At 43.0% G+C, this 17288-nt stretch overlaps 1 protein-coding gene across 4 annotated transcripts in view; it reads right to left on the bottom strand.

Annotated features, from left to right (window-relative positions):
* Positions 1–373: 373 nt before the first annotated feature.
* LOC143295885 (uncharacterized) overlaps positions 374–17288 on the bottom strand; it is a 100723-nt gene continuing 83808 nt past the window's right edge. For 2 of the 4 annotated variants that reach the window (XR_013057086.1, XR_013057088.1), the window contains exons 24-31: positions 16630–16722; positions 14174–14281; positions 11888–11956; positions 7774–7890; positions 5387–5474; positions 4392–4513; positions 2219–2576; positions 374–2183 (exon numbers count right to left, since the gene is read on the bottom strand). Coding sequence is in view for 1 of the 4 variants with exons in the window: in XM_076607559.1 (XP_076463674.1) it covers positions 2379–2576; positions 4392–4513; positions 5387–5474; positions 7774–7890; positions 11888–11956; positions 14174–14281; positions 16630–16722 (795 nt within the window). In the remaining 3 variants the exon portion in view is untranslated. Of the gene's footprint in view, positions 2577–4391; positions 4514–5386; positions 5475–7773; positions 7891–11887; positions 11957–14173; positions 14282–16629; positions 16723–17288 lie in introns of all 4 variants that reach the window. The other 2 variants (XR_013057087.1, XM_076607559.1) reach the window with 2 other exon arrangements.

Genomic DNA, 17288 nt, shown 5'->3' with positions numbered 1-17288 from the left:
GTAAGCTGTCTAGGTGACAGCCCTTCACTGACATCCTGACCTGTAAGCTGTCTAGGTGACAGCCCTTCACTGACATCCTGACCTGTAAACTCTGTCTTATCCCAGTGAGGTGACAGCCCTTCACTGACATCCTGACCTGTAAGCTCTGTCTTATTTCAGTGAGGTGACAGCCCTACATTGATGAGTGTACTCATCAGCAGCGGTCAAGGGGTTAATGGAGGTGAAGTTACTGCTGTCCTGACCGTGTGCTGTTGTCACAATGTCAGGGACAGCACAGCAGACATCCCCAGCCTTTCACATGAACTGGGCAAAGCAAGTCACCAGAACCAACACACACATACACACACAAAGAACACATGAATGCGCACTGATTTTCATTTATTTCAGCTTAGAATGCATTTCATTCATACATTTTTGCTTTAAGTTCACCCACATTTTATCTGTACACAAACCCGTGCAGTGCATTGTACACAATGTAATGCTCTGTGAATGTCCATCTTGGTGTGAATCTGTTTCTCAAAGACAACTGCATGCACTCCATCGCCACTCACAATCTTTCTCTTTTTTTCTCCTTTTTTTTTTATATGCAAGTATAGTGATAAATATATTTGAAACCACAGATATATAGATAGATACACACATACACAAACACACACATATATATATAGAGAGAGAGACAGAGACAGAGAAAGGCTAAGAGACAAATATGAAATCAAACAGCACAACAACAACAGCCAAAAATACACAGCGGCTTGAGCAACTGCTTTTCTCAAAGCTGTCCTGCTTGTACTTTGCACCACATCTGTTTACCAAATGCCTCCAGCCAAACAATACCACACACATCATGTGAAACACAGCTTCTGACCTTCAGCACAAACAATGAAACAATACTGAATGAGTCAAAGCTACAACAAGAAGAGAGAGAAAAAAGAAGAAAAAAACACACACACAACCTCCCATCCCCACTCCTCCAAATACAAACAACACAGACAAGGGTTTTCCACTGAGAAGAACAAATGGCTATCAAAACATTCTTCACAAGGGAAATTCCAACCCCCCAGTGACTCGACAACAGCACGTCCCACTCACTGTGAATTTTTCTGTTTCTACACCCACCCACCCCCACTGACACTGAGGGTCGACAATAAATTGCACATTGTACTGTATCACAGGAAATGACAACATATCTAAATAAATCATTGGTGTCTAATAGGATTTTGTCAAGAAAAAAAAAGGGCTACTGAGGCAGTTGAAAACAAATATTTGGTGAAAAGGAATTCAATAAATATTTGGTGTGATGGAATTTGGAGAGAAATACTGGTGTAAAGCTACTGATGTTTTCATGAAATGAATACACTGGCATGAAATTATCATCACATAAAGGTCTGGAGTTTGAAAAAAATGCACCCACAAAAGGAGTATCATTGTTCAATACAGACTCATTGGTTTACATACAAGAGCAAAAAATACAACCAAAAAAATTAATGCTGCTTGATATATCACAACTGAAATAATCAGTTTCACGGATCTCTCACAGTGAGCAAATGTGAAGTAAAAACACACACATACACACACTCACACACACACGCGCGCGCACAGACACACACACACAATGACAAACACACATCAACATCAAGTGTTTCACCAACATGATATGATAGATTTTACCATGCCAAATGACCAAAATTTGTTTCATCAAGTGACAAAACATATACAACACCAATTAACCAAAACAATCATCACCACTCCTTGGAAGAAACCAGAAACGTGCAGTAACACATGCACACACATTGTGAATCACACCCACACACACACACACACACACACAAAGTCATTGTCACTCCTGGTCACGTACATACTGGATGACAAATCCTGGTTGCACACCTCACTGTTCCTGTGACAGTTTTCAGCACCATGTAGGGAAACACAACACATGCCTGTCAGGTGAGGCAGCCACAAACAGCTTGCTTGCACAGCACAAAGGTTGACAATGCTATGTTCCTCACTGTTCCATGGTGATTACGTGTGGAATGATGGACAGACAAACAGATGGACAGGTGTGACTCACGGTCACCTGACAGACAGACAGACGGGTGTGACCTGGGTCACCTGACTGACTGACAGACAAGTGTGACCTGGGTCACCTGACTGACAGACAGACAGACGGGTGTGAACTGGGTCACCTGACAGACAGACAGACGGGTGTGACCTGGGTCACCTGACTGACTGACAGACAGACAGACAAGTGTGACCTGGGTCACCTGACTGACAGACAGACAGACGGGTGTGACCTGGGTCACCTGACTGACTGACAGATAGACAGACAAGTGTGACCTGGGTCACCTGACTGACAGACAGACAGACAGGTGTGACCTGGGTCACCTGCCGGTACCCCCCTTCCTGTGCAGCATGTGATGCACAGCATCGTGCATGGCCTGGCACTCCTGCTGCAGCTTGCGGCTCCTGCGCTGTGCAGCCATGTGCTTGGCCTCCGTCTGCTGCAGCACCATCATCAGGTCCGCGTTCTCTGCATACAGCTCCTTCAGCTGGGCGGCCAGCCTCGTTGTCGATAGCCGCTGCAAGGAAGACAGGTGATGGTTATTGTGGACAGCCGCTGCAAGGAAGACAGGTGATGGTTATTGTGGACAGACGCTGCAAGGAAACAGGTGATGGTTATTGTGGACAGACGCTGCAAGGAAACAGGTGATGGTTATTGGTTTGTTGTGGACAGCCGCTGCAAGGAAGACAGGTGATGGTTATTGGTTTGTTGTGGACAGATGCTGCAAGGGGACAGGTGATGGTTATTGTGGACAGACGCTGCAAGGAAGACAGGTGATGGTTATTGTGGACAGCCGCTGCAAGGAAGACAGGTGATGGTTATTGGTTTGTTGTGGACAGACGCTGCAAGGGGACAGGTGATGGTTATTGGTTTGTTGTGGACAGCCGCTGCAAGGAAGACAGGTGATGGTTATTGTGGACAGACGCTGCAAGAGGACAGGTGATGGTTATTGTGGACAGACGCTGCAAGGGGACAGGTGATGGTTATTGTGGACAGACGCTGCAAGGAGACAGGTGATGGTTATTGTGGACAGACACTGCAAGGGGACAGGTGATGGTTATTGGTTTGTTGTGGACAAACGCTGCAAGGGGACAGGTGATGGTTATTGGTTTGTTGTGGACAGACGCTGCAAGGAGACAGGTGATGGTTATTGGTTATTGTGGACAGATGCTGCAAGGAGACAGATGATGGTTATTGTGGACAGACGCTGCAAGGAGACAGGTGATGGTTATTGGTTATTGTGGACAGACGCTGCAAGGAGACAGGTGATGGTTATTGTGGACAGACGCTGCAAGGAGACAGGTGATGGTTATTGTGGGCAGACGCTGCAAGGAGACAGGTGATGGTTATTGTGGGCAGACGCTGCAAGGAGACAGGTGATGGTTATTGGTTTGTTGTGGACAGACGCTGCAAGGAGACAGGTGATGGTTATTGTGGACAGACGCTGCAAGGAGACAGGTGATGGTTATTGTGGACAGATGCTGCAAGAGGACAGGTGATGGTTATTGTGGACAGATGCTGCAAGAGGACAGGTGATGGTTATTGTGGACAGATGCTGCAAGGAGACAGGTGATGGTTATTGTGGACAGATGCTGCAAGGAGACAGGTGATGGTTATTGTGGACAGATGCTGCAAGAGGACAGGTGATGGTTATTGTGGACAGATGCTGCAAGGAGACAGGTGATGGTTATTGTGGACAGATGCTGCAAGAGGACAGGTGATGGTTATTGTGGACAGATGCTGCAAGGAGACCGGTGATGGTTATTGTGGACAGATGCTGCAAGGAGACAGGTGATGGTTATTGTGGACAGACGCTGCAAGGGGACAGGTGATGGTTATTGTGGACAGACGCTGCAAGGGGACAGGTGATGGTTATTGTGGACAGACGCTGCAAGGAGACAGGTGATGGTTATTGTGGACAGACGCTGCAAGGGGACAGGTGATGGTTATTGTGGACAGACGCTGCAAGGGGACAGGTGATGGTTATTGTGGACAGACGCTGCAAGGGGACAGGTGATGGTTATTGTGGACAGATGCTGCAAGAGGACAGGTGATGGTTATTGTGGACAGACGCTGCAAGTGGACACGTGATGGTTATTGTGGACAGACGCTGCAATGTGACCCCTTCATTGTGTTGTCAGCCGTCCAGTCAGTGAGGCAGGGAAGCCTGCTGAGGCTGTAGACCCCCTCAGGTTGAATGGGTTGAGGGATCAATCAGTGACACCACGGGGAAACAGGAAAAAGACAGAGGGAAATAGAGAGAAAGACAGTGAGAGAGAGGAAGACAGAGATATGGACAGAGAGAGGTGTGTGAACAACAAGTGGGACTCACCAGAGCTTTGTGCTTAGCGGCCAGACTGCGGTACATTTCCGTTGTCGCTTCGTGCTGAGAAAGCATCTCGGCCTTTTGAATCTCCCATGCGTCTCTCTCCTGTCGACGCTGCTTTTCAGTTTCTGAGATACAGCATGCACACACACAAAATTTAAAAAAGAGCAAGAAAAAATATTTCAGCCACTGATACAAATTTCTGGTGACAAATGCAAATTTCTGGTGTGTGTGTGTGTGTGTGTTTGTGTATGTGTGTGTGAGCATTTGCATATTGTGTCAGTGTGCATGTGTGTGTGGGTGCATGTGTTTTTTAAATATCATTTTTTTACAATTTAACTTGTTGATAGATTGATTTATTTATCTTGTTAATGTTTTACACAAACCTAAGGTAGGATCTCAATGTGTTGTTAGCATGCTGAGTTTATGTGAAGATCATGTGTCAGCCTTGAAATTAAAAAACAACAACACATGTATACTTAATGTTTTTAATTCAGTTTTTTGCCTTCTACTTATCTTTCCCTGCACTATATTCTGACGTACTTACCTTTCATTATCATCAATATTATTATTTATCAACTGATTTATTTATTCACTGTCATAATTATTCTAATCTATTTTATCTTATTCTTTTCAATTCTTTTCTCACACCCTGACTAAGTGCATTGGGTTATGCTGCTGGTCAGGCATCTGCTTAGCAGATGTGCTGTAGCGTACATGAAGTAGCCTGAATACAGTGATAATTCCTTGAGAAACTGATGTGAACTGAATGTGAAACTTGTAGCAGCAAGTCCTGACTGGCCGCACAATAACACCATGGACAATCAGACACCAAGGATAAGGAATCTTTTTTTTCACAATCACAAAATAAACACAAATGATAAATACACAAAAAACACTGCCCCCCCCCCCCCCCCCCACACACACACACAGAGAAAAACACACACACATTTGTTTCCACATATCCCCCCCCCCTCCACCCTCCCCCTACACTAACAGACCTGCCACGATTCTGTCTGCCAGTTGTGTTCGCTGCATGAGGGCCTCTTGGAGAGCGATGGCATGGCGCTGTGTTTCCAGAAGGCTGACCTAGAAACACACCAGTGCACTGCATTCACATTACAGCTGAACAAACGGACAAACCAAGTGTTTTATGGCATTCAAGCATACCTTTTTTTTCTGATGCACATGCACAGAAACCAAGTGATGACAAACAGCAAAGACAGTTTCATGACAATGCACACGCGACAGAAGAGTGACAATGCACACATGACACAAAGAATGACTGCACCCATGACAATGCACACATGACACAAAGAACGACTGCACACATGACAATGCACACATGACACAAAGAACGACTGCACACATGACAATGCACACATGACACAAAGACAGGATAAACACGAAGTGTGCTGATCACTTGATGCACCGATTGCTCTTCACGATGGTACACTTCAGGACATGATGATAGTAATGATGATACTGATACTTACACAGTGCTTAAGAGACCAAACTCTCAGCGCTTTACAAACACGGAGTCATTTGCACAACACTGGGCACTCATCATTTGTTTCCTGTGTCATTCAATCAGATTTCAGTCACACACACACACACACACCTATAACATTTTACGTGCATGACTGTTTTATCTACCCCACCATGTGGGGGTGGGGGGGGTGTGTGTGTGGAGGTGGTGCATGCTGGGTATGTTTTTGTTTTCATAATCCACCAAATCTGACATGGATTACAGGATCTATAACGTGCATATTTGATCTTCTGCTTGCGCATGCACACGTTGGGGGTTCAGGCACTAGCAGGTGTGCACATGCATTGACCTGGTAGGAGGGAAAAACGTCCACCCTTAACCCACTAGGTGCGCTGACACAGGGGATGGAACCCAGGGAACTTGGGTGAGAATCCAGCACTCTAGTCATTCAGCCACCGCACCGTCCACCTCAAGCTGATGACTTGCATGGTGCAACGTGCCACATGCAATACAGCAATGTGAAGGTGGTATGGTGTGTGAGGGGGTTAACCTGCAGGCCAGTGAAGGTGTGGTGTGTGAGGGGGTTAACCTGCAGGCCAGTGAAGGTGTGGTGTGTGAGGGGGTTAACCTGCCAGTGAAGGTGTGGTGTGTGAGGGGGTTAACCTGCAGGCCAGTGAAGGTGTGGTGTGTGTGGGGGTTAACCTGCAGGCCAGTGAAGGTGTGGTGTGTGTGTGGGTTAACCTGCAGGCCAGTGAAGGTGTGGTGTGTGAGGGGGTTAACCTGCAGGCCAGTGAAGGTGTGGTGTGTGAGGGGGTTAACCTGCCAGTGAAGGTGTGGTGTGTGAGGGGGTTAACCTGCCAGTGAAGGTGTGGTGTGTGAGGGGGTTAACCTGCCAGTGAAGGTGTGGTGTGTGAGAGGGTTAACCTGCAGGCCAGTGAAGGTGTGGTGTGTGAGGGGGTTAACCTGTCAGTGAAGGTGTGGTGTGTGTGGGGGTTAACCTGCCAGTGAAGGCGTGGTGTGTGAGAGGGTTAACCTGCAGGCCAGTGAAGGTGTGGTGTGTGAGGGGGTTAACCTACAGGCCAGTGAAGGTGTGGTGTGTGAGGGGGTTAACCTACAGGCCAGTGAAGGTGTGGTGTGTGAGAGGGTTAACCTGCAGGCCAGTGAAGGTGTGGTGTGTGAGGGGGTTAACCTGCCAGTGAAGGTGTGGTGTGTGAGGGGGTTAACCTGCAGGCCAGTGAAGGTGTGGTGTGTGAGGGGGTTAACCTGCCAGTGAAGGTGTGGTGTGGTAAGGGTTAACCTGCAGGTCAGTGAAGGTGTGGTGTGTGAGGGGGTTAACCTGCAGGCCAGTGAAGGTGTGGTGTGTGTGGGGGTTAACCTGCAGGCCAGTGAAGGTGTGGTGTGTGAGGGGGTTAACCTGCAGGCCAGTGAAGGTGTGGTGTGTGAGGGGGTTAACCTGCAGGCCAGTGAAGGTGTGGTGTGTGAGGGGGTTAACCTGCAGGCCAGTGAAGGTGTGGTGTGTGAGGGGGTTAACCTGCCAGTGAAGGTGTGGTGTGTGAGAGGGTTAACCTGCCAGTGAAGGTGTGGTGTGTGAGGGGGTTAACCTGCAGGCCAGTGAAGGTGTGGTGTGTGAGAGGGTTAACCTGCCAGTGAAGGTGTGGTGTGGTAAGGGTTAACCTGCAGGTCAGTGAAGGTGTGGTGTGCGAGGGGGTTAACCTGTCAGTGAAGGCGTGGTGTGTGTGGGGGTTAACCTGCAGGCCAGTGAAGGTGTGGTGTGTGAGAGGGTTAACCTGCCAGTGAAGGTGTGGTGTGGTAAGGGTTAACCTGCAGGTCAGTGAAGGTGTGGTGTGCGAGGGGGTTTACCTGCAGGCCAGTGAAGGTGTGGTGTGCGAGGGGGTTTACCTGCAGGCCAGTGAAGGTCTCCAGCTCCACCATGTTTCCTGCCTGCTGTTTGAGCTCCTCCACCTTCCTCACCAGCTGGGTCTGCCCCGCCGCCATCTCTGTGCTCGTCTGCAGCAGCTGCACATTGTTCACACCTGTCTGTACCTGCTCTCCCTTACCTGTGTGTAGAACTGTGTGTCTGTACCACACCCATTTTTACCTGTGTGTATACGACTGTGTGAATGTCATTCACCTGTGAGTGCAGAACTGCATGAATTCCAAACATTGTACCATGCCTACTCCTGCATGTGTGTGTGAGCGTGCGTGCTGGCAAGTGTGTGTGTGTGTGTGTGTGTGTGTGTGTTTATATCCGGAGAAAACGCTGGTCAGAGTTTTGAACATTTCATTCTATTCAGGCTGCAGGCTGCAGTACAGAGAGACCTTCCCACAAAGAAGGGTGGAAGTGAGGGGAGGGGTCACTGCACGCAGACAGATAAACAGGAAGACAGACACACACAGTGGTGCTGATAAGCCTAGGAAGAGAGGATTGTTTACATTCCTTGACCAAGACGCTAGAGTTATTTTTGGGGTTGCTGCAATGTGCAAGCCGGGTTTTTATTTTCAGAGTTGCTGCTATCGGCTGTGCAAGCCAAATGCCAAAGTTAACAAAAAAGCAAAACCAGATCACTGCAATGGAAAGAGGGTAACTTCACTTTATAGTTCCAAACACTCCTTCTCTAAACAGGCACCACACTCACACACACACACACACACACACCCAAAAGGGCTTTAAACTATATCAAGAAAATATACCAAAGAGAAATAGATAGATTAAATAGATATACTGCTGATAATGGTCTTACATTATCATCAGAAAAAACACACATTATGCTTTTTAACAATGGTACAAACCCAGAAGAGTTACCAACATTTAAGATTGAAAATGAGACATTTCAGTATAAAGATACTGTTAAGTTTTTAGGATTGATTCAAAACTAACTTGGAATAGCCATATTGAATATATAATAACAAAAGCAAGAAAATCTTTAAACTTACTCAAAATTGTGAGTAAACAGTACTGGGGACAAGATACAACGATTTTGAAACATTTATCATCATCACTTATTTGATCCAAACTATCCAATGGACAAGAAGTCTTTTTCAAAGCTCCAAAATATTTGCTAAAGAAACTTCAAAGCATAGACTGTAAAGCATATAGACTTGCCCTTGGTGTACCTTTCCATGCATCAACCCTCGGAACATACAAAGAAATAGGAGTACTACCTTCAGATGAATACCGAAACCTCGCATGTGCTAAATACCTATTGAGAAGCTCAACAACTGAAAATTATACATCAGAGGAAGTAAAAATTACTTCCGAAAACAACTTCCCCAAAAGAGCTAAAGACATATCTTATTTAACACCCATTGGCACGTTTGTGTCAAACCTGTTCGAAAAGTCTGAAATTAATTCAGAAGACGTAGACACACAGAAGACCGTAGTCCATACCCCATCTGGGAGATGAATAAAGCACATTTTGATGTCAATCACACTGACATGAAGAAGAATGAAAATCCGAATATCATGGCAACGGAAGTCTGAGTACACCTTCAAAATAGATACTGTGATCATTTACAGATCTACACGGATGGCTCACTATTAGACAATGGCCAAGCAGGTTCAGCTTTCATTGTACCAAAACTGAAAATGGAAAGATCATACTATATTGGTAAAAATCGTTCAATATTCACTGCTGAACTTATTGCTGTTCTTATGGCTCTAAATCATATTCTTGATCTTCCAATTTGCCTTCTACAAGTCTTGTTTTGCGTTGATTCCAAATCTGTATTATGTGCTTTAAACTCATCATATTGTAAGAACAAATCCAAAATCATAATAGAATCAGCCACATTTTACATCTTTTAGGCTTGAAAGGAACACATATTACATTTTGCTGGGTTCCTTCACATCTTGGTATTCTCTACAATGAATGGGCTGACAGTGCTGCAAGAAAAGGAGCAAAAAACGAACAGGGAACCATAGAACTTTGTGCCTCTGTCTGTACAAGAGGGTTATCGAATACTAGAAAAAACATCGTGGAACAAAATCAGAGAATTATACCAGGAAAATGGCAAAACTTTAAACCACAGTGTAATTAATGTTCAACAACCGGGAACTATCAATCAGTCAAATACATACAGTAATTCAATAAGATTAAGGCATATCCATACATTATCAAAAAGGATAAAACTGAACGCTTTTATAACTAAGTTCAGCAAAGATGTTAGGTGCATATGTGGAGAACATATATCTAGCAACCATATAATATTCGAATGTCAGAATCTAAAATGTTTTTTTACCAGACTTCACCAAAAGTTCTTTTGAATGTGTTTTTAACAATTCCAATATGTTATTTGCTGTTGCAGAAGGTTTGCTGCGTAGTCCAATAGGGCATTTATTATAGTTGTTTGATGTTGGCGTTTATAACGTTTCCATTTTCCCTAGCGTTGTCTCTCCCTATTCACCCTCCACACATACACACACTTTTACCCCCACCCCCCTCCCACAACCCCTACCCCCACGGTGTTTTTGTTTTGTTTTTTTTCTCGTCTATCACTTCAAGCGGAAAACAACCAAACTCTTGAGTTATACCACAGACTCAAATGTTACACGAGTGAGTCAAAAAGACAAAAAAAAGACAAAGAATTCTAGAAATGAAAGAAATAAATGAAAAAAAGATTCAAAAATAAGAATAAAAGAATTAAAGAAAAAAGATATAAAGAAAGAAAGACAGACCCAGTGACAAAGAAAAAAGATACAAAGAAAGAAAGACAGACCCAGTGACAAAGAAAAAAGATACAAAGAAAGACAGACCCAGTGACAAAGAAAAAAGATACAAAGAAAGACAGACCCAGTGACAAAGAAAAAAGATACAAAGAAAGACAGACCCAGTGACAAAGAAAAAAGATACAAAGAAAGAAAGACAGACCCAGTGACAAAGAAAAAAGATACAAAGAAAGACAGACAGACCCAGTGACAAAGAAAAAAGATACAAAGAAAGACAGACAGACCCAGTGACAAAGAAAAAAGATACAAAGAAAGACAGACAGACCCAGTGACAAAGAAAAAAGATACAAAGAAAGAAAGACAGACCCAGTGACAAAGAAAAAATATACAAAGAAAGACAGACCCAGTGACAAAGAAAAAAAGATACAAAGAAAGACAGACAGACCCAGTGACAGAGAAAAAAGATACAAAGAAAGACAGACAGTTTCCAGGGATGCTGAAACTATCCTGCTCATTTGCAGAACTTTTAGGCATCCACTGATTTCTCCTAAAAAAAAAAAAAAATTTTTAAAAGGAAAAAAAGAAAAAGAAAGAAAGACAGACCCAGTGACAAAGAAAAAAGATACAAAGAAAGAAAGACAGACCCAGTGACAAAGAAAGAAGATACAGAGAAAGAAAGACAGACCCAGTGACAAAGAAAAAAGATATAAAGAAAGACAGACCCAGTGACAAAGAAAGAAAGACAGACCCAGTGACAAAGAAAGAAAGACAGACCCAGTGACAAAGAAAAAAGATACAGAGAAAGAAAGACAGACCCAGTGACAAAGAAAAAAGATACAGAGAAAGAAAGACAGACCCAGTGACAAAGAAAGAAAGACAGACCCAGTGACAAAGAAAAAAGATACAATGAGAAAGACAGACCCAGTGACAAAGAAAAAAGATACAAAGAAAGAAAGACAGACCCAGTGACAAAGAAAAAAGATACAAAGAAAGACAAACCCAGTGACAAAGAAAAAAAATACAGAGAGAAAGACAGACCCAGTGACAAAGAAAAAAGATACAAAGAAAGACAGACCCAGTGACAAAGAAAAAAGATATAAAGAAAGAAATACAGACCCAGTGACAAAGAAAGAAAGACAGACCCAGTGACAAAGAAAAAGAAAGACAGACCCAGTGACAAAGAAAAAAGATATAAAGAAAGAAATACAGACCCAGTGACAAAGAAAGAAAGACAGACCCAGTGACAAAGAAAGAAAGACAGACCCAGTGACAAATACAAAGAAAGACAGACCCAGTGACAAAGAAAAAAGATAAAAAAGATACAAAGACAGACCCAGCAACACCCACCTTGTCTGTAGTTCGCTGAAGCAGATTCTGAAGTTTCTTTTTCTCCTCTGACAGCTCCTGTATCTGTTCCTGCACATCACACGCACACACACACACACACACACACACACCATACACACACACACACACACATTCACACACACAAGTTCAATACTCTTTCCCCAGTCTTAGCCCAGTGGCATGGAGCAATCTGTCCTCACTATGTATCATGGACTCCCCAGTGCAGCTCAATTCAGTTCGGTTTCTCGAAGAGGCGTCACTGTGCTCAGACAAATCCATATACACCACGCCACATCTGCTAAACAGATGCCTGACCAGCAGCGTAACCCAACATGCTTAGTCAGGCCTTGAGGGAAAATAAATAAAATGAAATGTAATCAAATGAAATAAAATAAGATAAATACAGAGACCACATCACAAGTGAGGAGGTCAGAAACAGAATAACTGCAGCCGTTTGGGCACATGACAGCCTGCTGGCTTTGTGAAGAACAGATAAATGATGTGGTATGGACAGATAAAGAGATCATCTACATACCGGCAACCTTTAAAAAAAAAAAAAAAAATTCTGTTAAAACAACATTTAAACAAGCTTGGATTAAAACTATAAGTCAAAACAAACATCCCACCACAAAAATTATGCTTCTATGTGTATTAGAACCAAAGTTACAGTCAACTGAAGTTGATTAAAATTGAGCATTTTTGCAGTCAAAATTCAATTTAAAGAAAATTTTTTAGATCTATTTCATATTATCTGTAAGATTTAACATCAAATTTTTCTCTTTTTTTTTAACTGGACAGACACACATGCACAAATACACACCACTATTCTCTTTCTCTCTGACTGACACACACACTACAATGACTTTTTAATTAAAAGTCACATTCAGCAAAATGTTTTCTTTCTTTCTTTACTTCTTCTTCTTCTTTTTTTTAAATTGTGTTATCAACTTGCAGGAATCATGATGTTCTGGAAAAACAGAAAATTTTTTGTGTAATAATTTGTGTTTTGTAAATGAAAGTGAAACCACTACTACACAATATGTCTGCTGATTAATTTCATTTCAACAAACAGCAGCTTCTCATACTGATCATTAATTCCATCATGAAAATGAAAAAAACAATCATCGCTTCAGTTAGATTTAAAACGAGGTGCGGCAGTATGGGGTATTCCCAGTGATTGAGCACTTTTGTGCACTCATTTATGAAAAATACCCCCTCTTAAATGTTTATCGATGATACAATCAACAGTGTGATAGTAAAATCAAACGAACTCAAATGATTCAGAACCGACCAAGTTCATTGTTGAAGTTTGGCTCGGCTTCCACTTTCGGCATCCGACTGATGCACAGCCGCTCTTTCGACTCAGAGCTTGTCTGCACCAGTAATACCACATGGTAGTTGCATATATCTTCAAAAGGAAATTAAAAATGCTTCTCTTCAATATCCGTAATTACTATTGTATTTATTACCAATTTTGAGAATTTTAAGTTTAAAGTCAAGCGAAAATGTTTTTTTATGCGCTATATTCGCAATATGCGGTTTTGCAAGCCGAACTGATGTTCACTGGAAAGATGAGGTTCAGACAAACACAGCTGTACTAAAAATAGCTCTGTAGATCAAATGGGACAGGCAAGCCAAGCAAAGAAAAGAGAGACGCGAAAACCAGTTGACACGATCTGTGTCGGAGCGGTCAGCCACAGTGTGCAAGAAGCCTTTTGACTGCCCCCCGATTTTTACTCTTTTATTCAACAAAGATAAAATACAGATGAAAAACAAAAACAGCATTGGAAAGAGGAGAAAGTGAACTTTATTTCCATATAAAACGTATCTTTATTTCTTAATCATCACTGAAGTTACAGGCTTGGGGAAATGGGCAAAATCCAAGTTTTTTAGTCTTAGCTTCAGTTTAACAAGCGAGGCTGCCGGTACCTAGATCATCAGGCCTGGAAAAACCATCCTGCAAGGCACAGTGCCAGGAGGAAGACGAAGAGGCCGACAGAAGAAGAGGTGGGAAGATAACATCCAGGAGTGGACAGGCCTGTCGTTCATCGAATCGCAGAGAGCAGCCTACAGCTGAGTCAGATGGCAGGAGATCGTCAGAGAGTTGTCAGTCACTTTGTGGTGTCTCCACAACACCACCCTTGGTTACGAGACCAGATCTAAAAATCAATAAAATAAAGTAAATACTTAGAGGTAAAATAAATAACAATTAAATGAAGGTGAACTTGACAAGTTCAATCCCAGAATGAAAAAAGGTGAAGGTCACAAGTTTGACCCCCTCCTTACCTGTTCCTCCCTCTCCCTCTCTGCCTGCTCCTTGTTGGACCGCTGCCTGAGGACTCGAACCATCTCCTCCAGATTGGTGTTGGTCTGTCGCAGCACTTCACATTCATCCTATTGGAACACACAACTTTGTGCAGTAAGTCTGGTGGCTGAAATGCAAAACTGAACAAGGACATAGCTTTTCCCAGTATCATCTACTTTTATATCAACTGAAATGCTTTTTTGTTGTTGTTGATCAAATTGTAACTGTACAAAGCTAAAAAGGAAAACAAGAGAGGCAAGGCTCACTTGTGACACACACTTAAATAATAACAATTAAAACAAAACCTTCAAAAATCATTTTGTTAAAATGTGTTCTGTATTTGTTATTATCATCATATAAAGCATCACTTTTAAAACAAGAAAAAAAAGTCTAAAAAGCAGATTAGAATGATGCATGTTCGGGTTGAGAGTAAGTGGTTTTATCGCACTGCTGTATCAATGACATTCAAAAATTATTATTTGAGCATGTTCTTTTATTGTAATGAATCAACAATGGTAATCAAAGTGATAACGCTATTTAAATCATGTTATTTTGGAAAATCTTGAGCATTTAAGAATTTCTTTCATGTCTGAGGCAAAGGAGACATTCCCACTGCCTCAAACACACTGCAATATGTGGCCGTTTTCTCTAGATCTGCAGAGATCTGTGTTCGACAAGCTTCAGCAGTTAAACTCACTGAGAAACTATGACACCGTCCATTCAATTTTTCTTTTATGTTCATTCTAATTAATTCAGTGTCCACTTTAGAATATTAATATGCAGTAAACATGTAAATAGTGTAGTTAGTGTCACTGTGTGTGTGTTCTGTCCAGAATTTGTATTTCTTTTCTTTTAACTGCGAATAAGAGAAACGAGGTCATGGCATCTTCTTACCAGACAAAGCTTTCGCTCCAGAAACTGGGATGGGGCAGTAAAGTGTTTTCAGAATCCAGAATATGCCTCAACGAAATGAACCATTAATGATCAGCAAATGTGGCTAAATTTGAGAGCCTATCATTGGTATGACTGTCACAACTCATGACAATCTCGTGTGGAGTGTTGTTTTGTGTATTCCCTTCCCCGTTTACCCTCCCCTGTTCAAGCATTCATTTAGTGCGTGTAGCTCTCGGTTGTACATTTTTCACGTGCAATTGTGGAGTGATGTTTTGTGTTCCTGTCACTGCTGAACAGAGGTTCAAGTCTCTCTGTTCTGTCAGTAACACTTCTCTAGGCTTTTTGCCCTCTGCCTTCTTAGTGGAAGGTAGTGCCTGTTTGACTTTGGGGCTTTTTGCCCAGTTGGCACCCTCATATGAGGATTACTTTTCCTCCAGGTGGCCAAGTTTCTGTGTTCTGTGTGCTCCAGCGAGGAGGGCAGGGGTGCCCTGCTGTACTTGTGTCGTCTGTGTTTTGTTTTGTTTTATTTCCAGCGTCTGGGTAGTAGTACTCAGCAGGCAGTTTGCAGAATCCCGCTTCCACTTCCTGTGCCATTTTCCCTTCAGCCTGTGTTGGCCAGGTAGCACCACTGCTCCAGTCATCTGTTAGCTGCTGTCTTCCTGCTGCCCTCTTCTCATCACTGTCATCGTTGGTTTTTGTGACCTTCATCTTCATCTGGTTTTTTTCCTCCGTCCTTGGTGTCCAAACCATCGTCTTCTCTTGTGCTGTGCAGAGTGCTTCAGTCTTTTATTTATTTATCAAATCCAAAGTTCGCTGATAACATTTTCCAAAGTGGTTGCCTCTGGACTGCCATGACTTCAAGTTCTGGGGATTTTGTGATTATTTACCCATTCACTCTTTATTTCAGTGTATCAATTATTGCGGCTGATTGTGGTTATTATTTCTGTAGTCAAAATCTATGTGTGACTGAATAAATGTATGTGAACTTGAATCATTTTAGTCTGTGTTTGTATTGTCGGGTATTAGTGCTGGGTTGGATGGGGGTTTCTAGTCCGCTGTCTTATAGAGCGTGACAGACTGTGAAGATTGTTTTTCATGTGTTTAAACCAAATTTGGTATTGGCAGACAAAGTATTTCCAGAGAAAATGGCACTGTTAAAGTTTACCACGGACACACATACATACATACATACACACACACACAAACAACTGAACACCCTGTCATAAATGTGGGTAAGCATGTGCATGTGTGAGTGTGTGTGTGTGTGTGTGTGTGTGTGTGTGTGTGTGTGTGTGTGTGTGTGTGTGTGTGTGTGTGTGTGTGTGAGTGTGTGTGTGTGCACACATAAATAATCAGTGTGAAATCAATTATCAATTCATTGCTTTTGACATCCATTTACAAGGGTCATAAAGAAAATGAAAACAAAGAGAACCCCCCAAAACCCAAAACCCCAACTTCAACAACAGAACCACTAATAAAAATAAAAGATTAGAAGACAAAAAATGCGTTCAAACTGAAACCAACATGTGACAAGCATCAGTACCTTCAGCTGCTGAAATTCCAACTGTGCGGTGCGAGCTTCCTGCATCTGATGGTGCAACTGAGTGATCTGCCCCTGTAACTGGTCCAGGCTCTCCTGAGACAGTGCAGAATGATCACAGCAATTACATGTCCTGTTATCCCTGATCACAGCAATTACATGTCCTGTTATCCCTGATCACACCAATTACATGTTCTGTTATCCATGATCACGGCAATTACACAACCTGTTATCCATGAACACAATTCTTCTTCTTCTTCTTCTGTGTTCGTGGGCTGCAACTCCCACGTTCACTCGTATGCATACGAGTGGGCTTTTACGTGTATGACCGTTTTTACCCCACCATGTAGGCAGCCATACTCCGTTTTCGGGGGTGTGCATGCTGGGTATGTTCTTGTTTCCATAACCCACCGAACGCTGACATGGATTACAGGATCTTTAACGTGCGTATTTGATCTTCTGCTTGCGTATACACACGAAGGGGGTTCAGGCACTAGTAGGTCTGCACATATGTTGACCTGGGTGATCGTAAAAATCTCCACCCTTCACCCACCAGGCACCGTCACTGTGATTCGAACCCGGGACCCTCAGACTGACAGTCCAACGCTTTAACCACTCGGCTATTGCGCCCGTCAACACAATTACATATCCTGTTATACCTA

Source organism: Babylonia areolata, chromosome 21 (assembly GCF_041734735.1).
Source record: "Babylonia areolata isolate BAREFJ2019XMU chromosome 21, ASM4173473v1, whole genome shotgun sequence".
In the NCBI taxonomy this organism is placed as follows: domain Eukaryota; kingdom Metazoa; phylum Mollusca; class Gastropoda; order Neogastropoda; family Buccinidae; genus Babylonia; species Babylonia areolata.
The sequence above is the reverse complement of the archived record's forward strand: the minus strand, read 5'-3'. Positions and strand labels throughout refer to the sequence as shown.